Source organism: Gobio gobio (genome assembly GCF_949357685.1).
Source record: "Gobio gobio genome assembly, chromosome: 22".
NCBI classification, from domain to species: domain Eukaryota; kingdom Metazoa; phylum Chordata; class Actinopteri; order Cypriniformes; family Gobionidae; genus Gobio; species Gobio gobio.
In genome coordinates, this window is record NC_137118.1 from 39,983,322 (window position 1) to 40,004,802 (window position 21,481).

Below are 21,481 nucleotides of genomic sequence, written 5' to 3' on the forward strand. Positions count from 1 at the left end.
ATGATTTTCATTTTTGGGTGAACTATCCCTTTAAATACATGACTGTTTCCCCAAACATTCTTACATATTCGGGTCTTTAGCGACCCGGATCTATATCTAACATGGATAGATCTATACCTGCCGCAATAATATAAAACTCTCCTGATATTAGAGTAACAATTACAGAAGAATAAAATAAAGTATATTTTGTTACCTTTTGGAGCTTGGAAGGGTTCAGTCTGAGCAGATGTTTTATACCATCATCACTGTCCTCGTCAGAACTCATTTCCCAGTACAATCTGCATCTGGATCATATCTCACGCATATTCTCAAAACTCATTTTCAACGTCTTCAAAATCAATATTTTGATCACTGACAGCTTCCTTCACCAGATCCATCATCAAGTGACAGTGACTAATATTTGATGTTTTCAGTACAGCAGAAAATCGCTGAATCATTTCAAGTTTTGCAGATTATATTGTTTCGTTTTCAGTCGGACGTAACTTTGAGTGAAACTTCAACATGGTGTATCAGACATTGCCACCTTGTGGAATAAAGGTGAAATGCACTCATTTCTTCATTATAGATCCATTTATTATTGTACAGAAAAAAAAGAAAAAAAAAGTACAATCTTACACACCTCGGGTCGTTAGCGACCCTATACAACTTCGACAAAAAAACTAGTGGAAAAACAGGCATCCAATTATAATTGTATTATTATTTTCTTGTCATATTGTTTAAAATGGATTGATTGAGGTATACTAAGAAGGTTGATGTCTAAATTTTAAAAAAAAATGAATGAGGAGGAGGGTTGTGAATGACGTCTCAGGTCGCTAAAGTCCCGAGGTATGCATTTAAGGGTTAAGAACTAGCATTGTGGGCTGGAGGACCAGTTTTAAATCAGACAACAGATTGTTTTTCAAAACTTTATTTGTCCTCTTAAACTCAGAATTCTTCTGTGCTCAACAAATGACCATTCAAGACAGTCAAACAGAGCAGTTGGAAGCATCATGGTTGTTTCGCTTGGAACTTTTCTCTCTTGTCTGAAATGGAGAAAGGTGATTAATTCATGAAGAGCAGCACCAGCTCTCAATGTCAAAACCACAGTACAAAAAAAAAAAAACTAAAATCAAATCAATAACCACATCATGCTTTTAGAGTTACAGCTATCAATCCAGTTCACTTCCTCTCCTTAGCAAATCAGTGATTGAAAAGTCACAATTTCTAGGTCTACATTCATGTTTCCTCATTCATAATGCATATCCTGCATTATTATCCATATATTTCTGGGCGTATGGTAAATGCACAAACTAAGACGGACCACAGTGGTACAGCTTCCGGAGTCTTTGCACATCCAGGTCACTCAGGTGAGTCCTCTGGCCGATCTTTACCCCACTGGCTTTGGACTGAATTGTAGGTTTTCCATTGTGAGAGAAATAATTGCTGCAAAACAGAATACTTATGAAATGTTTCATCATACATATGACTTCACACACCCACATAGCATTCAACCGATTTCAGGGTTACGTGTCGACTGGAACACCTACTTTCCATAATGCAAGATTGATTCCAGGTCATACTTGAGGCCGAGGGTGTCCCCGTCTTGCTTCACAAAATTGTGCCTCTTTACTGTAAAATAAAACAGTCAGTACAACTAATAACCGATGCATCAATTACATATGAATACTAACAACTTAAATACATTTAAAAAAAATAAAATAATTTACAATTTATTTAAAAAAAAAAAAAAAAAAAATATATATATATATATAAATATATATATATATATATATCTTATCGTGAAATTAATCATACTCCACTTCTCATTAAACATTCATTTTGTCATAATTTGCTGTATCCAAAGTAAACAATCAGATTGAAGGGTGATTCTCACTAAACTGTATTTTCTGCAAGCTTCAAGGATCATTGAAGACTCCTAAATTACATCAAATAACCAAATATAAGGAGTCCATATACTTCAATTATATAATACATTTAAAAAAAAAAAAAAATACAGAATTCAGTGTATAGTTTGTGTACAGAGCAACAACGAGATTGCTTTCATTTTTAGACGTCAAGCTGCAATACCGAACAGGACCACACAGAGACGCCAAAAAACCCTCCCAAATCAACCGCATTGACTGAATAAACCTATGATTACTAATCACAACAACGTACATGTGACAAATCCAACATTATCCTTCCTGAGTGTGCGTGGAAACAACGCGAATGTCTACTGTGTGTCTGTACATGAATGCAGCGTGAGATCAGTGATCGAGAGCGCGCACACGGTTTGTTGCATCAGACACTCACGCGCTTGAACACAAACAAGCTGCTTCTTCTTCGGCTTTGCCTTGATACTGTGGGTTACACCAGAGCCATAGAAAAAGAGAGTTGTGACACTTTGATCTCGCCGCCACATGGTTCATGGAGCTCTCAATAGTTACAAACAACTCCGCGCTGTCAATCTGTTTGAATAGGATTAAGCAGGACAGACAGCAGTTTCACTATATTTGCAGCAATTTCTGGCAAATATTAACACAATATGTGCATCAACTTCGACTAGGCTTTACAGTAGCATTTTATTCTGGAGATAAAGAAGAGATAACGTAATGTTTTTTTTGAGTGATCTGGTTATTTTATTTGGGTCATGCGAGTGCATGATTTTACAGCGTTGAGTGTTGTAGCCTATCACGGGCATTTCTGTTGAAAATAATGGACGGTCATATGTTTAATTTACCAGGAATGAGAATCCATAATCAATTAAAACAAGTTTTATACAGTTTCTAAACGCTGAATGAATTTTGGTGCAAGTTTACGTTTTACACGAATCTTCCCATTATCTACAAATCCTCTCATCATAAACAAAGCACAGAGACGATTTAAATAAAGATTTATTGTAAAGTTTAGTCAGAAGTATTTGTTTTTCATGAGTGTGATTTTCCCAACAATTGCCTATATATTTAACACTTCGGTACAAATAAAGTAACAAAAATAGATATTTTAATGTTATAGTGATTTGATGATCTATAAAAATTCATAAAAAATAAAAAAAAAAGGCTAATGAGCCAATAAGTGTTCCTCTTCCGCCATCTACTGGTTAGTGGTAATTTCTTTTATAATTTGAATGTTGTTAACATCCGAATGTTATTTTATGTCTCACATAAGCACACGCAAAAGGTAAATATAAATTAAGGATTCTAGCATATACAGAATTTAACCCAAGAAGTTTTAAATAGAGTTTAAAAAAAAACAGGGCAACCAATTTAATTCAACACTTTTTATCCAGGCGTTATACGTTATTCCTTGAATGGGCGGACTTCATAGAAACGCTTTCGACAGAAAGACCTCAGAGAGACTAAAACCTGTTGAAATATGACCGATAGCATCTGGATATAGTAGCAGTTGCAGTGTTGCTCACGTTATCTAACTGCAGTAAGAGTCGAACAATCTATTATAACAATAAACATTAACTGTAACGCGATTCATAAAATACCACTTCTATTAATATTCCTGCGAGGTCAACTAATGCCATAATATCTCAAAATATGCAGTAATTTCATCAATTTGCCAGCGAGTGTGCTTGAGATACACTGAAATAGATGGGGTTCAATGCTGGAACTATTGGTTGTTTGGCACTATTGGTCGCTCCATGACACGCTTTACTTCCGCATTCCTCAGTTCCTATGGAAGTCTATGGGAGTGTCGTAACGGTTTTTCAACAGCTCTGGGTAACACCATCAACATGCCGGTGGAAACTGCCTACTAGTGGTAATTGCACATTGACGTGGACAACAACGCAGAAGTATAAATGAAAACCAACGCGTAACTTGCGGCGTAGAGGATACGGCGTAGGTCCGACGCAGAAGTATAAATCAGCCTTTACTGTACGACTCCGGTACGTCACCAAAATTGTGCTCTTCAGAAAAAAAAAAACACTACGACAGAGCTTGTTTTAAAGCAAAGCACACACTGGAACGAACAATTGACTAAAAGCGCAATGCGAGTCTCTATTAAGTCTGATGTGATCAGCCTGGCCTTTGTGCATTAGCGCTGTTTTGGACTGTTTGAATGAATTCAATTACTGGATCACTGAACACTTTCCCAGAGTTTAACGGCTTAAAATGGCCTGATCACAAACAGAGAAGCAGAATCGGGTTAAAGAGTTAGAATAGAAATTTCATCCTACCAGGGTTACAGGTGCTGTAGATGCTTAGTGTGATTGTAATAAAATCCAGACTTCTAACATCATCTAACGGAGTGACGAAAATTACATTAATGACGCAGCTTCATGTAGCCTACTTCTGTCATTTATTTACGTTAAATTTGAACGCGTTGAGGACTTTAAATTTAAATTCAATGCATGCGAAAACGTTGACAGCCCTTGACAGAGGTCTGTAATTTTTATCATAGGTACTCTTCAACTGAGAGTGATGGAATCGAAAACAAAAATCACATTGTATGATTTAAATAATTAATTTGCATTTTATTGCATGACATAAGTATTTAATCACCTACCAATCAGTAAGAATTCCGGCTCACAGACCGGTTAGTTTTTCTTTAAGAAGCCCTCCTGTTCTCCACTCATTACCTGTAATAACTGCACCCGTTTGAACTCGTTACCTCTATAAAAAACTGGGATGGGCTACAGGACAATAGGCAAGCAGCTTGGTGGACAAGGCAACAACTGTTGCTGCAATTATTAGAAAATGGAAGAAATTCAAGACGTCATGGTCAATCTCCCTCGGTCTGGGGCACCATGCAATACCTCACCTCGTGGGGCATCAATGATCATGAGGAAGGTGAGGGATCAGCCCAGAACTACACGACAGGACCTGGTCAATGATATGAAGAGAGCTGGGACCACAGTCTCAAAGAAAACCATTAGTAACACTACGCCATCATGGATTAAAATCCTGCAAAGCACGCAAGGTCCCTCTGCTCAAGCAAGCGCATGTCCGGGCCCGTCTGAAGTTTGCCAATGACCATCTGGATGATCCAGAGGAGGAATGGGAGACGGTCATGTGGTCTGATGAGACAAAAATGGAGCTTTTTGGTCTAAACTCCACTCGCCGTGTTTGGAGGAAGAAGGATGAGAACAACCCCAAGAACTCCATCCCAACCGTGAAGCATGGAGGTGGAAACATCATTCTTTGGGGATGCTTTACTGCAAAGGGGACAGGACGACTGCACCGTACTGAGGGAAGGGGCCATGTATTGTGAGATCTTGGCCAACAACCTCCTTCCCTCAGTAAGAGCATTGAAGGTGGGTCGTGGCTAGGGCTGAACGATTAATTGCATTTGCGATAATATCGCGATATGATAAAACACGATTTCCTAACCGCAAAGGCTGCGATTAGTCTCGTCACGTGACACGCGAGAGTAAAGTCTGCAGAAGAAGCAACTTGGCACGTTACACATAGATGCCTGGCCTAAAAGGGAAAAAAACTGTTTGTGTTTGATCTATCTAATATTGTGTTGTTCATACTATAGGCTACAATAGAGGTGGGAGAAAATATTCTCTCTCCAATGATTCTGGATCGATTCTGAGCTTAGATTTTAACTGCAGGTGCGCAGTGGCGCTGTGTGTTTTAGAAACAGCCGTATTCTGATTGCTTCCATTATCTCTCTCTTTCTCTCACACACACACACAATCACACACGAACCATAAAATAATATTTCATAACGTCCGGAACGGTTGACGGCGCGAATCGCAATGACATGCACAGGCTTCTTTGCACAGGATATGCGCTGTGAGAAACTTTGCTTGATGTCACGCTTGCAGTGTGTTCTCGCCCGCCGGTATTTTCCTTACAAATGCTCAACGAAGGCTTCATTCATGTCGTTAGGAATGAAGTGTGCTTGTATATTAAAAAATAAGTAACTCATTGACAGAAGGCTTTCCATTTCAAATGCTCACGCGGCGTTTTGTGAAGAGTGCTCGCGAGCACGCGTCTGTGTGAGTCTCAAAATGCTTTTATGACGCAAAATTAATGTAAACACCGTCAGTAATGTCTTAATGATTTAAACAGACAGGGCAAAAACATTTTATATTTCAAAAGAGATCTGTGCATTAGTGTGAACGCAGGTCTCCCGCTGTCTATGATGTCATGATTAATAATCAAACAACAGTAAAGCTGAGAAAGAGAAAAATCAGTTCAGACACTCTTAAATACTGAAAGCACTCTTTGGTCATTGCTTGTAATATTTTTTTTGTTCCTCTTTATGATTTACTAGCTTATGTTTTCCAGCTATTAGTTTATATATTTAAAATTATTATGCAATTGTTTTAATTAAAAGGTTATAATGTCCTAGTTATTTTAAAAGGCTTATAATTACATATATCATAAAAAAACATTTTAAGTTTTTAATAAATTAATAAGATTAATTAATTAGGAAAAAGTTCAAGAATTGTTTTGGAATCGGATCGTGACTCTCGGAATCGGATCGTGAGGTACCAATTAAAGATTTCCACCATTACTATACAATGATGTATTGTTGAATAATACAGAAGATAAAGAGTTTAAAAAATAATCGCATATTAAATCGCAATATTGGTTAAAAAAAAAAAAAAGTAATTAGATTTTTTCCCAAAATCGTTCAGCCCTAGTCGTGGCTGGGTCTTCCAGCAGGACAACGACCCAAAACACACAGCCAGGGCAACTAAGGAGTGTAAGAAGCATCTCAAGGTCCTGGAGTGGCCTAGCCAGTCTCCAGACCTGAACCCAATAGAAAATCTTTGGAGGGAGCTGAAAGTCCGTATTGCCCAGCGACAGCCCCGCAACCTGAAGGATCTGGAGAAGGTCTGTATGGAGGAGTGGGCCAAAATCCCTGCTGCAGTGTGTGCAAACCTGGTCAAGAACTACAGGAAACGTATGATCTCTGTAATAGCAAACAAAGGTTTCTGTACCAAATATTAAGTTCTGCTTTTCTGATGTATCAAATACTTATGTCATGCAATAAAATGCAAATTAATTACTTAAAAAAAAAAAAAAAACACACAATGTGATTTTCTGGATTTTTGTTTTAGATTCCGTCACTGTTGAAGTGTACCAGACTTCTACATGCTTTGTAAGTGGGCAAACCTGCAAAATCGTCAGTGTATCAAATACTTGTTCTCCCCACTGCATTTAAACCATCAAGTTCCCATTTGGATTTCAGTTTATCTAGTAGAATATTATTTTCGAGGAATCTACTTGGTACTTTGACCCTTTTAGGATTCCAAATTATAAAATGAATTCAATAAGCAATCCTAATGGATTTTTTGGGATAGCACTAAAATGCTGAATGTATGTAATAGTATGCATACCAGGGGAAATGTTCTCATAAATTACAGTGATATGATCATCACGGTCATAACGGGACTGCTCGTGGTACAAGCCGAGTGAATGAAGGACCTCGTGGCAGAGGTTCCCAACCGTACAGCGCGGCCCAACCACAACAGACTGCTCGCCCCCTACACAGCCGACGAAAGACGCACACCTTTAGAAACAGAAAATAGCCATTTATTTGCACAAGAGTCGGCACTAGAACAGACTTTTTAAATACCAGACTGAAATCTAGGGGGAAAGTGTCCTGACAAAGACATTGAGTAAAAAAAAAAGGGGGGGGGGGCTAAAATCTGTGACTCACCCCTTGCCAGGCTCAAAGTGCAAGTAGTCAGTTTCAGTAGCATGCTCACTGAACCTGATGCAGGTCTTCTCAGAGATCATTTTAAAGGCTTTATGAATGTCTTCAATCTTGTTGACTGAAGGCCATGAACCACAAACAGATACAGAAAATAAACATTCCTTTGAATACCACTACACCTTCATCTGATATTACAAAAACAAAACAAAAAAAAGAATGCTTTTCGTCCAGCAAACTTCCTAACGTGTCAATTTTTGTACGAAAATAAAAGAGATTCAACGACGGAGACATAAACTGAACAAATTTCTCATTCATTTGACAAACTGAAATGGAATAAGTCCCTGAACGGAGCGGGGGTCAATATCAAAAGTAGCCATCAGGAAATAGCGGTCAGTGTCTGGTGTGACCAACAGCTGCTTTAAAGGGATAGTTCACCCAAAAATTAATTCTGTCATTTATTCACCCTCAAGTTGTTCCAAATCTGTATAAAATGCCTTTGTTCTGCTGAACACAAAGGAATATTTGGAAGAACTTTTGCAACCAAGCGGATCTCGGCCCCCATCGACTACCATAGTATGTTTTTCGTACTGTGGTAGTCAATAGGGGTCGAGACCTGCATTTTTGGGGGTGAACTGTCCCTTTAAATGCTACAGTGCATCTCATTTTCATGGACCGAGCCAGATTTGCCAGCTCTTGCTGTTAGATGTTACTTCACTTCTCAAGTCACTTTTATGTCCCAAGTTATTGGAAGTGTGACTCATTAATTCAGTTAACTGCCTGTAAACTGAGTGTCTTAAGGACTGTTCCACAGGTGCAATGTGCAATAATTGTTAAAGGTTACTTTAAGAAGCATTGTTTAAACACTTTGAATATAAAAGATCTGGAAAGCTTATTTGGATTTTACAAAATTATCTTTAAAATACAGAATCTTGAAAAAGGGATGTTTCTTTTTGTTGCCGAGTTTTGATCTAACCTTTGAAATTATACTACCAGAGGATACAAAAGGTATAATATTCTGCAGACAATATACCAAACAAGACAACTCACCAAGAACCGGATCAATTTCATAAGGCACTGACAAATTTCCATCCACCTTGCCCCACAGTTGCTTCACTGCGTTCCTGTCACTCTAAAGAAAAGACAGAGTGTGAACGGTTCTCAGGACAGGACTTTTATATAAACATCAGGTCAGGGCAGACTGTCACGTGTGTTTAAAGCGAGACACAACAGGTAACTAATAGACATCACCATACTTCCCGTTGATTAAATCACAGTACGTTATGACAATCCAGTCCCAATTTTTGTAATAGTTTACCACTACACATCAGCTCAGCACCCACTCCGTCTATGTTTAGGTCCAAATTTATAACTTATTCATTCTTTCCGGGGTTTTTTTATGTGTTTGTGACTATGAGAACGGTCTTATCATTGTTTGTATTTAGTAGGGGTGTAGCAATATATTATATTATGTCACAATATATCGAAATAAACTGCAACTGAACAGGTTTGGAACAACATGAGGATGAGTAAATGATGACAGAATGTTCATTTTGGGGTAAACCATCCCTTTAAATGACTCCTAGTCCCTTGTGAACAACATTATGAACATAAAGGTATAGTTTGAACTTACAGGTAATAAGATATCCCCCTCCAGTACAGCATAGTCGTCCTCAAAATCTGTTAAAGACATTGACAGCTCATATCTGTGGTCATTTCTTCATATGTCGCTAACTCAGTTAGCTGGATTTGAGTGTTGACGATTTGGCATGATCTTGGATTGTTTGGTTCTTTGACGCTCATCCTGGACTTAAACCTGCTTGTGAGCAGCTTCTTATTTCATGTGAACAGGATTAGATTGCATCTTTTTAAGCAGCGTTGATACTTAATTTTCTCCCAACCACTACTACGTTATTACAAGAGTTCCTTACTGAACCAGGGGCAATAATAATTTTAAATAAAAACAATTTAAAAATGTATTTGAAAATAATATTATAATGCTGTATAATACTATAGACACAGTCACTTGGTTCAGATATTTATTTTTGATTGAATAATTACTTTATACTTACACACATGCAGCAACATCAGTGTGAGCCGTGCATTAATTTGAGTGGTGATGGATATTATGGGATGGCTTGATGCAGCACAAGAGATGCAGAGAACTTGATCTTGACCCTTAAGAAACTTAAATTAATGGTGTCACGTAACAAATCTGCTTCAAATTGAATTACATGAATTGCTAATTTGAACATTGAAATAAAAATGTAAAGGGATTTACAAATACTATAAAATCGTGAATATAAATAATTGGGAATCATGTTTAAAAAAAAAAAAAAAAAAGTAAAAAAAGGGCACATTTCATTTATCTATTATAACTTATGTTGTTTTGGTCGCATGGCTGTTTTCTTATAAAGGTCCAGAAATGCGTTTTTGGTTTTTTATGTGTCAAGTTATGCCAGGTGGCTTTTTTAATTATATGATGTTATTACATTGCTGTCTTGCTGCCAGCCAATCGCTGCATTGCTGATTGTGGTTTCGAGTATCGTTACATCTGCCCTCTTCAGGGAACACAAGAACGTGCAGTAATCTCAGATAACTTAATCCAGATATTTTAATCAAATCCGCAAAAAAACCCAGTAGTCCGTTCTTCGTACCTCGCTTAATACATCTGAGATTATTTGACATATCCCAGATCTTTTAATCGTGATAACTGATGTCTGGCTAATTTAGTTTTTCAAACAAATTTGCAGATTGGATTAAATCTGTGCAGCGTGAATGAACGAATTAAGTATTTAAACACCACTGGCGCTTTAAAATGGGAAGGAGACCGAAAGAAACTCAGAGTTTACCAAAGAAAACCTGCTCCAGACCAGGTTAGGTTCACAGAGTAAGTTACCATGGTAATTGACTGAGTATAAGTTACCTCTCTTTCAGAAACAGGCTTGACTTACCCTGCTTTCTCGGGTTTGACAGACCTTCTATTCTGATACCGAAAACCCAGAGTTTCTCTCATTTCAGGGCTAACATACTCAGAGTTTCACTTAACCTCCTTTCTGAAACAGGCCCCAGGATGAGCGTTGAAGAACCAAACGATCCAAGATCATGCCAAATCATCAACAATCAAATCCAGCGACTTACAAAGAACGATCATGGATCATGCTGTTGTCTTACCCAGCACTGTTTCACTTGGTCTTGTCTTATGAGGATGTCTCTTCGTCCTTAATATGTTAATACGTCCTGTGGATAAAATATGTCACAAACATTGAGATACAATTATTTATACAAAAAAATAAATTCTCATAATAATAATAATAATTTACCCTCATCATACTGGATATCAGTGTCTCTCCTCTGTGTATCCACAGGACCTCCATGCACTTATAAACACAAATAACATATATATATATATATATATATATAACACAGCTTTATCAACCTACATGCTATAACCATAAGCAAACTGAATATTTAATGAATTCCTTGTGGGATTTGTGGAAAATAACGAACCTCCACAAAACCATGCAACCAGTAAAAATGACCACAGCATTTCAAACAGCCACTAACCCTTGTGGGGAGGGAACATAGTATGAAACGACTAGGCAAACGTGTCTTTAAAACACGTCTGAGGCTCTTGATTGACAATTAATTCAATGAACTTCAGTGACGCCCGTTCATAATGACTAGCGGAACCAATAACGCTCACGTTGTAGTTTCATCCCGGACGCTTTTATTGGTGGGACACAGTAATAATATACACGTGAGCGGTGTTTTGTTGTTGACAGCTGATATTGGAAAATCATCTTGTCCGGTAAGCGTGTACAATTAATTAATTAGTTTTATTTATTTTATTACAATATAAATATATACACACCAGGCAGGAATATTTTATAATGCTTTATCTGCCGGAAAATGCTCTACTGTTGTAAAACAACAGGGTTATTTTACAGTATACATTCATTTTGATATTCACGCTATTCTGAGGCATTTAAGTTACATCTTAAATATCCCCTAACCATGTTAACAATAGCTTCTGACAAAGTACCATAGTAATTGCAGTTAATGTTAATGTAAACCGTATTCGTTTCGGTTTTAAGATTTAACTTATGTTATTATAATATATGTAACTTGCATATCTAGTATGGTAATACTAATTTACTAATAAATACAAAGCACTTTTATTTTATTGCCATGGCAATTCTATAGTACGTAGGAGCATGTTGGAAAAAGTTGTGTGCTGTGCTGAAAATCCTTTTCGTTTGGTGTTCCTCTCTAAAATGCTTGTAAATTTGCATTATGCTATGTTATCACCAAATATTGGATTCAATCTTTTTGTCATGTCACCTTTATTTATATAATGTATCATACAACACAGATTGTTTCAAATCAGCAGTCAAATCAATTGAATATTAAAGTGATTATTCACCCGAAATTGTACACACCCTCATGTTGTTTCTAACCTGTTCTTTCTTCTGTTGAACACAAAGGAAGATATTTTGAAGAATGTTTGTAACCAGACAATTGACGGCACCCATTGACTTCCATTGTGTTTTTTCCTACTATGGAAGTCAATGGGTGCCATGAGGTGTCTGGGTAACAAAATTCCTCAAAATATCTTCTTCTTCTGTGTGACAATTTAAAATTTTGGGCAAACTATCCCTTTAATTTGGCGATAACATAGCATAACAAGACAACCAAAAAACACAAAAACTGTTATATTCGTTGGGAAGTTGTACAGCCTTATGTAAGTTTTAGTCCAATTCAATAACATTTAACTAGCATTTTTGGGGAAAAGAAAGTCCTCTCAGGGTCAAAATGCCCAGAACACAACATTAGGGTTAGCATCTGATCATGAACATAATATTCTCTCATTCTAACAGAACTCAAAATGACGAGATGGGCCCGAGCGAACAACGTCCATAAAAACAAAGCAGCAGATGCCACACCATGGAAGCAGCTGAAGGCGAGTGGGAAAGCTGGAGAATCCGGAACAAGCGGCGGTGGTCGACACATCCAGCGTGGAGCAGGTGTAATGAAGCCCAACCCGAAAAACAAGACACGAGAGCATGACAGTGATGACGTGAATGGGTTTATGGAGTATTTAAAGCAGACCGGTCAGGCGCTACAGAAAAAGACACCCGGGGACCGGGACCTGAGAGAAGAAGTGGCAACGGCGCTGAAGAAAGACAAACGACGAGAGGACAGACGGATAAAGAGGCAAAACGTTAAAAAGGATAATATGGTGAGGATTTGAATGCATGTAACATGATTGTGGATGAGACTTTATATGAAATAATCGCATATATGGAAGCTTGTTTCCTCCAAGGATTTAAAAAAGGCTAATAAATAGTAGTTAGATGCAACAATTTATACTTCTAAATAGTGGCATATACTATTTGCACCTCAGTGTTGTTGTACATTACACAGCATGCAATAATAATAAACAGTGTAACTGATTATACTCACATAATTTATTAAATGGATGCCACCATATTGGGCCAATAAATCCCTCCCTAACCCTAAACGCTTTATTATTAAACACCTGTTAGACACTTTATATCCATTTTTATTGAAAATAAATACCTTTTTGATCTGATATGTGATGAGAAAAGGAAGTAGAGCGAGTTTTTGTATCAAAACCTTCTGCCACGTGCCTTACACTATTGCTTCTGTTGATAATGCCGCGCCAATGCAGACGTCAGTGGGCAGAGTTAGTGTAAATAGCATCTGCCAACAAGTCGGGCTATTGGCATTTAGTGTAACTAGACACTCCAAAATAAAGGTAACTGCGACTTTTTATCTCACAATTCTGAGTTTATATCTACAGAGGCCGCCCGCACATGACATGCGGACAAAACTATATATATATATATATATATATATATATATATATATATATATATATATATATATATATATATATATATATATATATATATATATATATATATATATATATATATATATATCGTGGCCACAAATTAAGAATTTGTTCCATCGTTTTTGTTCATTATGAATTAGTTCCTTAGATTTACTAAATTGTGGCCACGTTGTACTAATTCTTTCCCACATTTTGATTTAACTAAGGGTAGGTTTACACGACAGGTTTTTTTTGTGTACAGACGGCAACGTTGTTAAAATGATCCCCGTTCACAGAGATCTGCAAAACAGTTAAATTATGCTGTTGTTGTGTCAATGTCACTTTGTGAAGAAACACTACGTGCCTATAGACTAAACACGTAATGCGCATGCGCAAGGTGTCAGTTTTCACAAATTCATATTTTTGTAGTTTAAATGGAGATGATAACTAGCCTGACGTCGTCATACTCAATTCTAGTCAGAATTTGAGTCTGATACTGCTCCGTTGGGCTGTGATTATGGGGCGTGTTTCAACTGAACCAGGAAAGACCTCAATTGGCTTGACCTACAACCAATCAGAGCAACGGAGCGACGCATAACGTTAGTTGTTAAATGTCAACAGAACTCAACTGCACTGTGTTGCCAGGTCCGCAGGGTTGTTTTCCATGTCCGCGGGTTGAAGCGACCCCAATTGACCTATCGGTAAGCCCCTCCCCTCGAACGCAGATGAGCCAATAGCAGTTGAGTATCAGTCGCGCTGAGACCGGAACTCGGACATCTTTAGATGTCAGCGCCATAGAGAAACATTGGAAAATCCGAAGCTCTCATCGGTTTGATGGTGTTTATGCTACAAAAATGCTAAAATGTCGTGCCTGAGGTACTTTAACACTGATTCCAGGGATCCTGAGAGGATTTTCTGTTTGTCATACTCTCGTTAAGTTACGATTAAAGTCCCTGCTAACATACAAACCGTAATAACTAACTGTTCTCACGTCATGTAACACTGTAGGTCAAAAACACGAAGGTCTACATTTCAGTCTCCATATTAAACTGGTTATATGTAAATTAATTTAATTTTAGATATGTTTAAGGTCTACATTATCTGTCCTACTAAGGAGGACTCCTATTTTGATGGGTATTATAGTCTACGGTTAGTGAAAGGAAGAGCTCGCACGCAGTTTATCGGAGTTGTTTTGCAGATACAAAGTTTACCAGTTATTAACTGCACCCTCAAAGTCATAAGCTCTCTGTATATGTTTGTTTACTGTGAGTTTTATGAGTGTTTTTGTGTAGTTTGCTGTGTATGTTAATGCAACGGAGAGAGATAGTTTGTGAATGAGACGTTAATGCGCACTTCTTATGCTTGTTTCTTCAGCTCTTACGCTGATTTTTTTGGAGTGAAAAAGGACATAAAAAACTTGATTAAACCATCAGTAAAGTTTGCCCATCATTCGGACGGGATATACGCTACAATCTGTGTCCAAAAACATATTGGGATAAGGTTTTCACACTGACAGCTGTCATTGTAAGATATAGCAACTCCGTTTGTTTGTCCGAGTTAGCAACAGTAACTAAGGGGGGTGGCGCTTACCGATAGGTCAATTATGTGATATACAGACCCAGGAATGCGAATTTTAAAGGCAGCCCTGCCAAAATAACACATATTTTACCCCCCAAATGCTATTTTTTTCCGGAGAACGGAAATTAAATTACTGTTTATCATCTGTCCATCATCGTCTAAAGCCTGCCCTGATAATTTGATTGGTCCGAACAGTTTCTGTTCGGGCATAATTACTCCTCTACGGATCAAGTCCAGACCGAACTGCCCGAGCTCAAATGTTGTGGGCGGGGCTAAGTTCGGCTGGCATCCAGGCTAGACGATAACAGTATCATTTTCAAAAACTTGTACTTTGAAACCGGTTTTCAAAAGTTTGCATTTTCAGGCCCCCAAAACGCCAATACAAATGAACAATCCAAAAACGTAAAAAGTAGGGCTGTGCCTGTAAACGTGACAACCGCAAGCTTTGTTTTCCATTTTTACTTGAAAACCGTGTCGGGGTGAATTATGTGGCCACGATTTAGAAAAAAAAACAAGGGAATGAATGATGTTCTGCGCACAATCTACTTAAAACGAACAAATTGTTAATTTGTGGCATATGCTTTTTTTTTTTTCAAAAGTGTGGTTATTTTAATTATTATTTTGTGGCTTATTATATTCCTGTAATTATTAGAAAAAGAGAGTTGCAAGATAAAATGTCTTAATTACCTTTTTATTCTGTGGCAGAAACAAACTTTTATGCTTATGCTCTTACATTTTCGATCTAGGTTTGCTTCAACTGCAGGAAGCCTGGTCACGGGCTCGCCGACTGCCCGGAAGCAGATAACGATGAAGAGATGGGCCGTGGAATTTGTTATCGCTGTGGTTCCACTGAACATGAGATCCAGAGGTGTCGTGCTAAAGTGGATCCTGCCATGGGTACGAGTTGAACAAGATGTCTGGACACCTGAAATTTATGAAAATATCAAACCTATGCTATGATTGATCATATTAATGTTGCTGTTTTGTAGGTAATTACCCATATGCCAAGTGTTTTATTTGTGGTCAGACGGGTCATCTGTCCAAAGCCTGTCCTGACAACCCAAAAGGACTGTATGCTGCAGGTCAGTGATTTACCCGTTTAACCCTATAAAGCCTAATGTATCATACGGGTATATATATTAGGGCTGGGTATTGACACAAACTTCACAATTCGATTTCGATTCAATATTGATTTTTTGGGATATCAGGTAGCCTACAATACATGACAAATTTTCTCAAGAAAAACACATTTTGTAAACTATGGGAGTCAGTTGTGGCCTACTATGATATATTAGGTAGAAATTTACTGATTTGTATACAAACGCTAAAATTACACAATTGTGTTTTTTTTATCATAATAAAGTTATAATATTAACTTTAAAATTACATAATCATATTTCTACTCCAATTCTTTTTTAAATATAAACATTTAAATGGTGGCTGTCATAAAAACTTGCCAGATTTATTCAAACATGCATAAAAAAAATTATAATGAATATGTAATAGGGTGCCTATATTTAACAAAACGCTCCACTATAGAGTGACTAGCGAGTTTATGGACACTGGAAATGGTTTTTCTGAGGTAAATGTGACGTTACATTACAAGCTGTTTTAATGACGCCTTTCCGCACTTGAAACACTGATTGAGTGATTCTAACATGATACGGATTTCGGTAAGTTGTACTGTACCTTATTAACACTTTCAGATGCTCATTCATGTTTATTTCGCGCTGTAACTGGTATTAAAGCGGAGAAGATCAGTTCATGTGCCGCTTCTCTTGAGCTACACCAGAGCGATCTCACGCCACAGCGCCATAACGGTATTTATGTTTTAAGATTTCACAATAAAATGGACTAATTTGAAATCTCAGACTTTGTTTCATATCAGTAGTAACAAAGCACAAATATGATTGCGATTTATTAAATGGGAGGCACGCTACAATGTCCCGTTCATTCAACTGAAAACAGGATGACTAATCGATTCTTGGGATTTAAGAATAACTTAGATTTTAGTGATATTTCAAGATGAACACTTACTGGGCTGAAGCAACTTGGGTTTACTGTATTTTAAAAAAAACATGTAAAATATAAGCGCAAATAGATGCTGTTTACACCAAGTGTTACTAGCAACTAGATTCTATTTACACTAAGTGAAAATAACATATTTTCTTAGCGAAAGATATTTACACTAAGTGCAAATAGCTGTAGACACTATTTACTAAGTGAAATGGCATACTAAGTTGATATATTCTATTTACATCATATAAAAGTAGCAGTTCTTTGCAATATGTGTAAATAGTAATTACATGTAATTTATACTTTATTTTGACAGATGCATACTATTTGCACCTCAGTATTGTTGCACATTAACAGGATGCAATAATAACAGGGCCTCATTCATGAAACACGAACAGAGAATTTGTGTGTAAATCGTTCGTAAAGTCGTTCTGACGTAAATTTTCGGATTAACGAAAATGTTCGTATTTTCAAAATGTTAGTTGGTAGTACGAAGAAATTTACACCTGCTCCCTACCACGTGTAAATGGTGCGTAAAACATTTGAACGTTCTGTGTTCTAATTTAGGCAAACTGATGACATTGCATTTTGATGCACTATGTAGCATAATATTTCAAGAGTTGATTTGCCCCGTCTTTTTATTTTATTTTAACTGTTCAACATTGGGTAATAGGCAGCGCTCGTCACTGTCACTTTTTACCAGGCCATCCAATCACAGTTTTGGAGGGGCGGGGCAAAAACTACACCGACCAATCATCCCACTTGTACACTGACTGAACAACAATAATGGAGAAGTTTAATACTGCATTTTTTATATTCAGTAATATTCTTCAAAATGAGATGCTAGTAACACATTACTGCCATGGATATTCTGTATCATATTCATAGCAATCAAAGTATCTCAGCTGGAAAAACGCTGCCCTTGCAAAGTGCTCTCAAGCGCAACCAGCTGGCCGTTTTCAGAAGAGCGCCAGCCGTTTTTTAGCTGGCTAAAAATGCTTTGATGGACACATGATAAATTAATATTTATTGCTAGGCATATGGCCAATTAGTCTCTTTAGCATTTATGCAAAATACTAGAGCCAAACATGAGAAAGAAGTCCAGAAGATTCCACAGTGTTCCTGGCCCCGTCATTTGCAGTTGTAACTCATGGGCGGGGATTATGCTAATTGTGAATGAGGTTGCACGTGCTTCCAATTTACGAATGTTTAGAATTCATTAATATACACACGTTTAACTATCGAATCGGTGGTATACGAAACGCTTGTGAATCTGGAGGAGAGTTTTCATAAAGGTCCATTTTACGTGCAAATTACTCCGAATTTGCTCATGTATTTACGAACGTTTCATGAATGAGGCCCATAGAGTGGGAAGATTATATTTATTAAAATTATTAAATGGATGCCGCTTTAATGGGACAATAAAAGCCCTCCCTACACCTAACCCTACCCAATAAATGCTTTTATTATTATTTAACATTTTGTTAGGCACTTTATTTCCACAATTTTATTGAAAGTAAATGCATTTCTGGTGCGATTTGTGATGAGAAAAGAGATGTGAAAAAACTCTGCAAAAGGCGGATTCGAACCCATGTCAATCGCGGCAAAATCAAGATCTATTAGCCATACGTTTTACTGATTGCGCCACTGAAGATCTGAGGAGTTCTTGTAAATCTTGTTTGGCCCAATCAGGCATTGTTAGGCGGAGCTAGTGCGAATAGCGTGCCTTGTTGGCAAGTGCTATTTGCACTTGGTGTGAATAGACACTCCGTATAAAATATGAGTATTAAAATATCAGGCTTTTGATGAATGTTTATTTGTTCATCTGGCAATCATCATTGTATCCCATTGCATTATATGTTTTCCCCCCACAATAAAAATACAGAGCTTTGATCATAAAACTAAGCATTTAAATATCATCTTACTAAGACGCATGATGCATCTAAGACTAAGATGCATTTTATCAAAGTATCTGCTATCCTGTTCTAAAACTCTCATTAACATTACAAGCTATTAGAATGTCATCTTACTTTTTGGCCATATAAATACCAACATCTGCACCAAATTGCATACAGTTTGGGCCTTTGACTAAAACTGATGTTTATTTCCTCCTTCAGTTTAAGCTGCATATTCTACTATATCATATATATGAGGCATAAAATCTGATGTATCGAATATGATGCATCAACAAAAAACACACATGCAAACTTTTAATATTGTGACTAAAGCGTCAATATACTGTTCCATTTCAAAAGATTATATTTTTTCGGACTTATTTCATATTTCTGATAAGCTTCATCGTTAACCATTGTGGTGTTTATGTTCCTGTAGGCGGCTGCTGTCGTGTCTGTGGCTCAGTGGAACACTTTCAGAAAGATTGTCCTGAACACCAGAGCTCAAGTGAGTCGCAATGTGACCACATCCACTGGAATATTTGTATTGTTTAATTGTAACTAGAAACTTTTTCTTTTTTTTTTTTGCAGCTAATTCCGTCACTCTCGGCCGGCTGTCCAATAGGATCAGCGCTGACCACGAGGATGTACATGTGCCTGTGAAGAAAGTCCAACCCAAAAAAGACAAGGTGGTGGTGTTCTGATCCACAGCTTTTGGAACCGCTAGAGTCTTCACCACACAAAAATGACTCTGCCCCTTTTGAGTCCATTTACTTGCTGTTAGAGAGCCCCTTGATGAAACTGCCTGAGACTTGTGGATATCACAAGTGCCTGATCTAAAGATTATGGATCGTGTGTTTTAATGCTAAAGAAAGATTGAGAGAATTTGAAAATGAAAAGCAGCATTTATTTACAAGACACTTCTGTACAAACATACTCCATAAAAGTGGGATATTAAGTGTGTTTTCTGTGATGGTATATTATATTTATAGGAACCATTGTATGCTTTTGTGTTCTGTCGCAAAGCTTTTGCATTGGAATCATTTTCAGAATGACTTTTTCCCTAGCTGATGAATAAGAACATCCACAGCCAATCAGACTTTAAAGAGTTTGTGCATTCAAATTGGCAAAACTGCATCACACACTTATAATGAACAGAACATTATCATCCGTTGGTGTGGATGTTAATATAGTTATCTTTAAAGTGTTCTTTATGGTTATCGATCTTGGTGTGAATGGGCCTTTAAAACAATATGCAATGCTTTAATTCAGGGGTTTTCAAACTGGGGTCCTCCAGAAGGTTTCATTTCTAAATGTTTCTCTCCTTTCTTGCCGTATACATACTTTCTAGAATTGTATATTTGCTTTGTATCTTTCTAGTAAGTTTTTCTCACTATAGTCACATTTATCTTGCTCACTGGGGTTGTAAGGCAGTATTCTTAATGCAGTGTGTATGCTGCACATACATTTATTGTGAAAGTTGCTTATACAAATAATTTTTCATTGAAAAAGTTCTTCAGGTTTATAAATCCAACATTATGTAGAACAGTGTTATTATAGTATAGCCAATTTAAGTTGGGAAAAAATATGTTGTATTTATAATGCCATACTTACTATTTATCTAATGGTTTAAATGTTTTTTTTTTAACATAAAAATAGATGTATTTTAGGAAGGGGGTCCCTCATAAAGGTTCATCATATTTGGGGGTCCTTGGCATCATAAAGTTTGAAAACCTCTGCTTTAATTGACACATTTTTAAATTGCTTAAAGGGATGGTTCATCCAAAAATTATGTTATTGATTACCCTCACTTCGTTCCAAACCCGTAAGACTTTTGTTCATTTTCGGAACATAAATGAAGATTTTTTTTTTAATGAAATCTGAGCATTTTTTGACCCTCCGTTGACAGTCTACGCAACTACCACTTGTGACGTGAAAGATAGTGAAGACATCATTAAAGTAATCCATGTGACTCCAGCAATTTAACCTCAATTTTATGACCGTTTTGTTATTGCAAAAAATAAATAAAATTCTATGTATACATATATATATATATACACACTGCAGTTCAAAAGTTCTGTAATCTGTAAGATTATTTTGAAAGAAGTATCTTTTGCTCACCCAGGCTGCATTTATTTAACCAAAAATACAGTACAAATTTTTATATTGTGAGAAATTATTAAAATTTAAAGTAATTGTATTCTGTTTAAATTTATTTCTGTGATCAAAGCTGAATTGTCAGTGTCACATGATCTTTCAGAAATCATTCTAATATGATGATTTGCTGCTCAAGAAAAATTTCTGATTATTATCAATGTTAAAATGTCATTCTCAGGATTCTTTGGTGAATAGAAAGCTAAAAAGAACATTTATCTGAAGCTTTTGTAACATTATACAATATATTCATCTTTGATCACAGTGATAAATTACGTTACAATATATTACAATTAAAAAACGTTTTCTGTGAATATTTCACAATATTTCAGTTTACACTGTATTTTTGATAAAAAATATTGAGCAGAAGAGATGT

The 21,481-nt window shown here is 36.8% G+C and overlaps 2 protein-coding genes across 2 annotated transcripts; one reads left to right on the forward strand and one right to left on the reverse strand.

Moving 5' to 3' along the window:
• Nucleotides 1-1,289: 1,289 nt before the first annotated feature.
• On the reverse strand, nt 1,290-9,298 carry LOC307118425 (low choriolytic enzyme; the record flags this gene model as incomplete). The annotated part of the gene is made up of 6 exons (XM_079804033.1): nt 1,290-1,422; nt 1,527-1,608; nt 7,289-7,461; nt 7,612-7,726; nt 8,656-8,737; nt 9,239-9,298. 6 exons carry the CDS (start codon nt 9,296-9,298, stop codon nt 1,290-1,292), a joined length of 645 nt encoding a protein of 214 aa, XP_079660159.1.
• Nucleotides 9,299-11,316: 2,018 nt separating this feature from the next.
• On the forward strand, nt 11,317-21,382 carry zcchc9 (zinc finger, CCHC domain containing 9). Its single transcript, XM_079804145.1, has 6 exons — nt 11,317-11,416; nt 12,486-12,847; nt 15,790-15,940; nt 16,033-16,125; nt 19,391-19,459; nt 19,543-21,382. The coding sequence occupies exons 2-6, from the start codon at nt 12,494-12,496 to the stop codon at nt 19,653-19,655; spliced, it is 780 nt and encodes a 259-aa protein (XP_079660271.1). The 5' UTR covers nt 11,317-11,416; nt 12,486-12,493; the 3' UTR covers nt 19,656-21,382.
• The last annotated feature ends 99 nt before the right edge of the window (nt 21,383-21,481 follow it).

Excerpts from the sequence above, each read along its gene's own strand:
- zcchc9 (XM_079804145.1), top strand. The coding sequence starts at position 12,494 with ATGACGAGATGGGCCCGAGCGAACAACGTCCATAAAAACAAAGCAGCA. Across the intron at positions 12,848-15,789 it reads ACGTTAAAAAGGATAATATG|GTTTGCTTCAACTGCAGGAA; the intron begins GTGAGGATTTGA and ends TTTTCGATCTAG. Across the intron at positions 16,126-19,390 it reads AAAAGGACTGTATGCTGCAG|GCGGCTGCTGTCGTGTCTGT; the intron begins GTCAGTGATTTA and ends ATGTTCCTGTAG.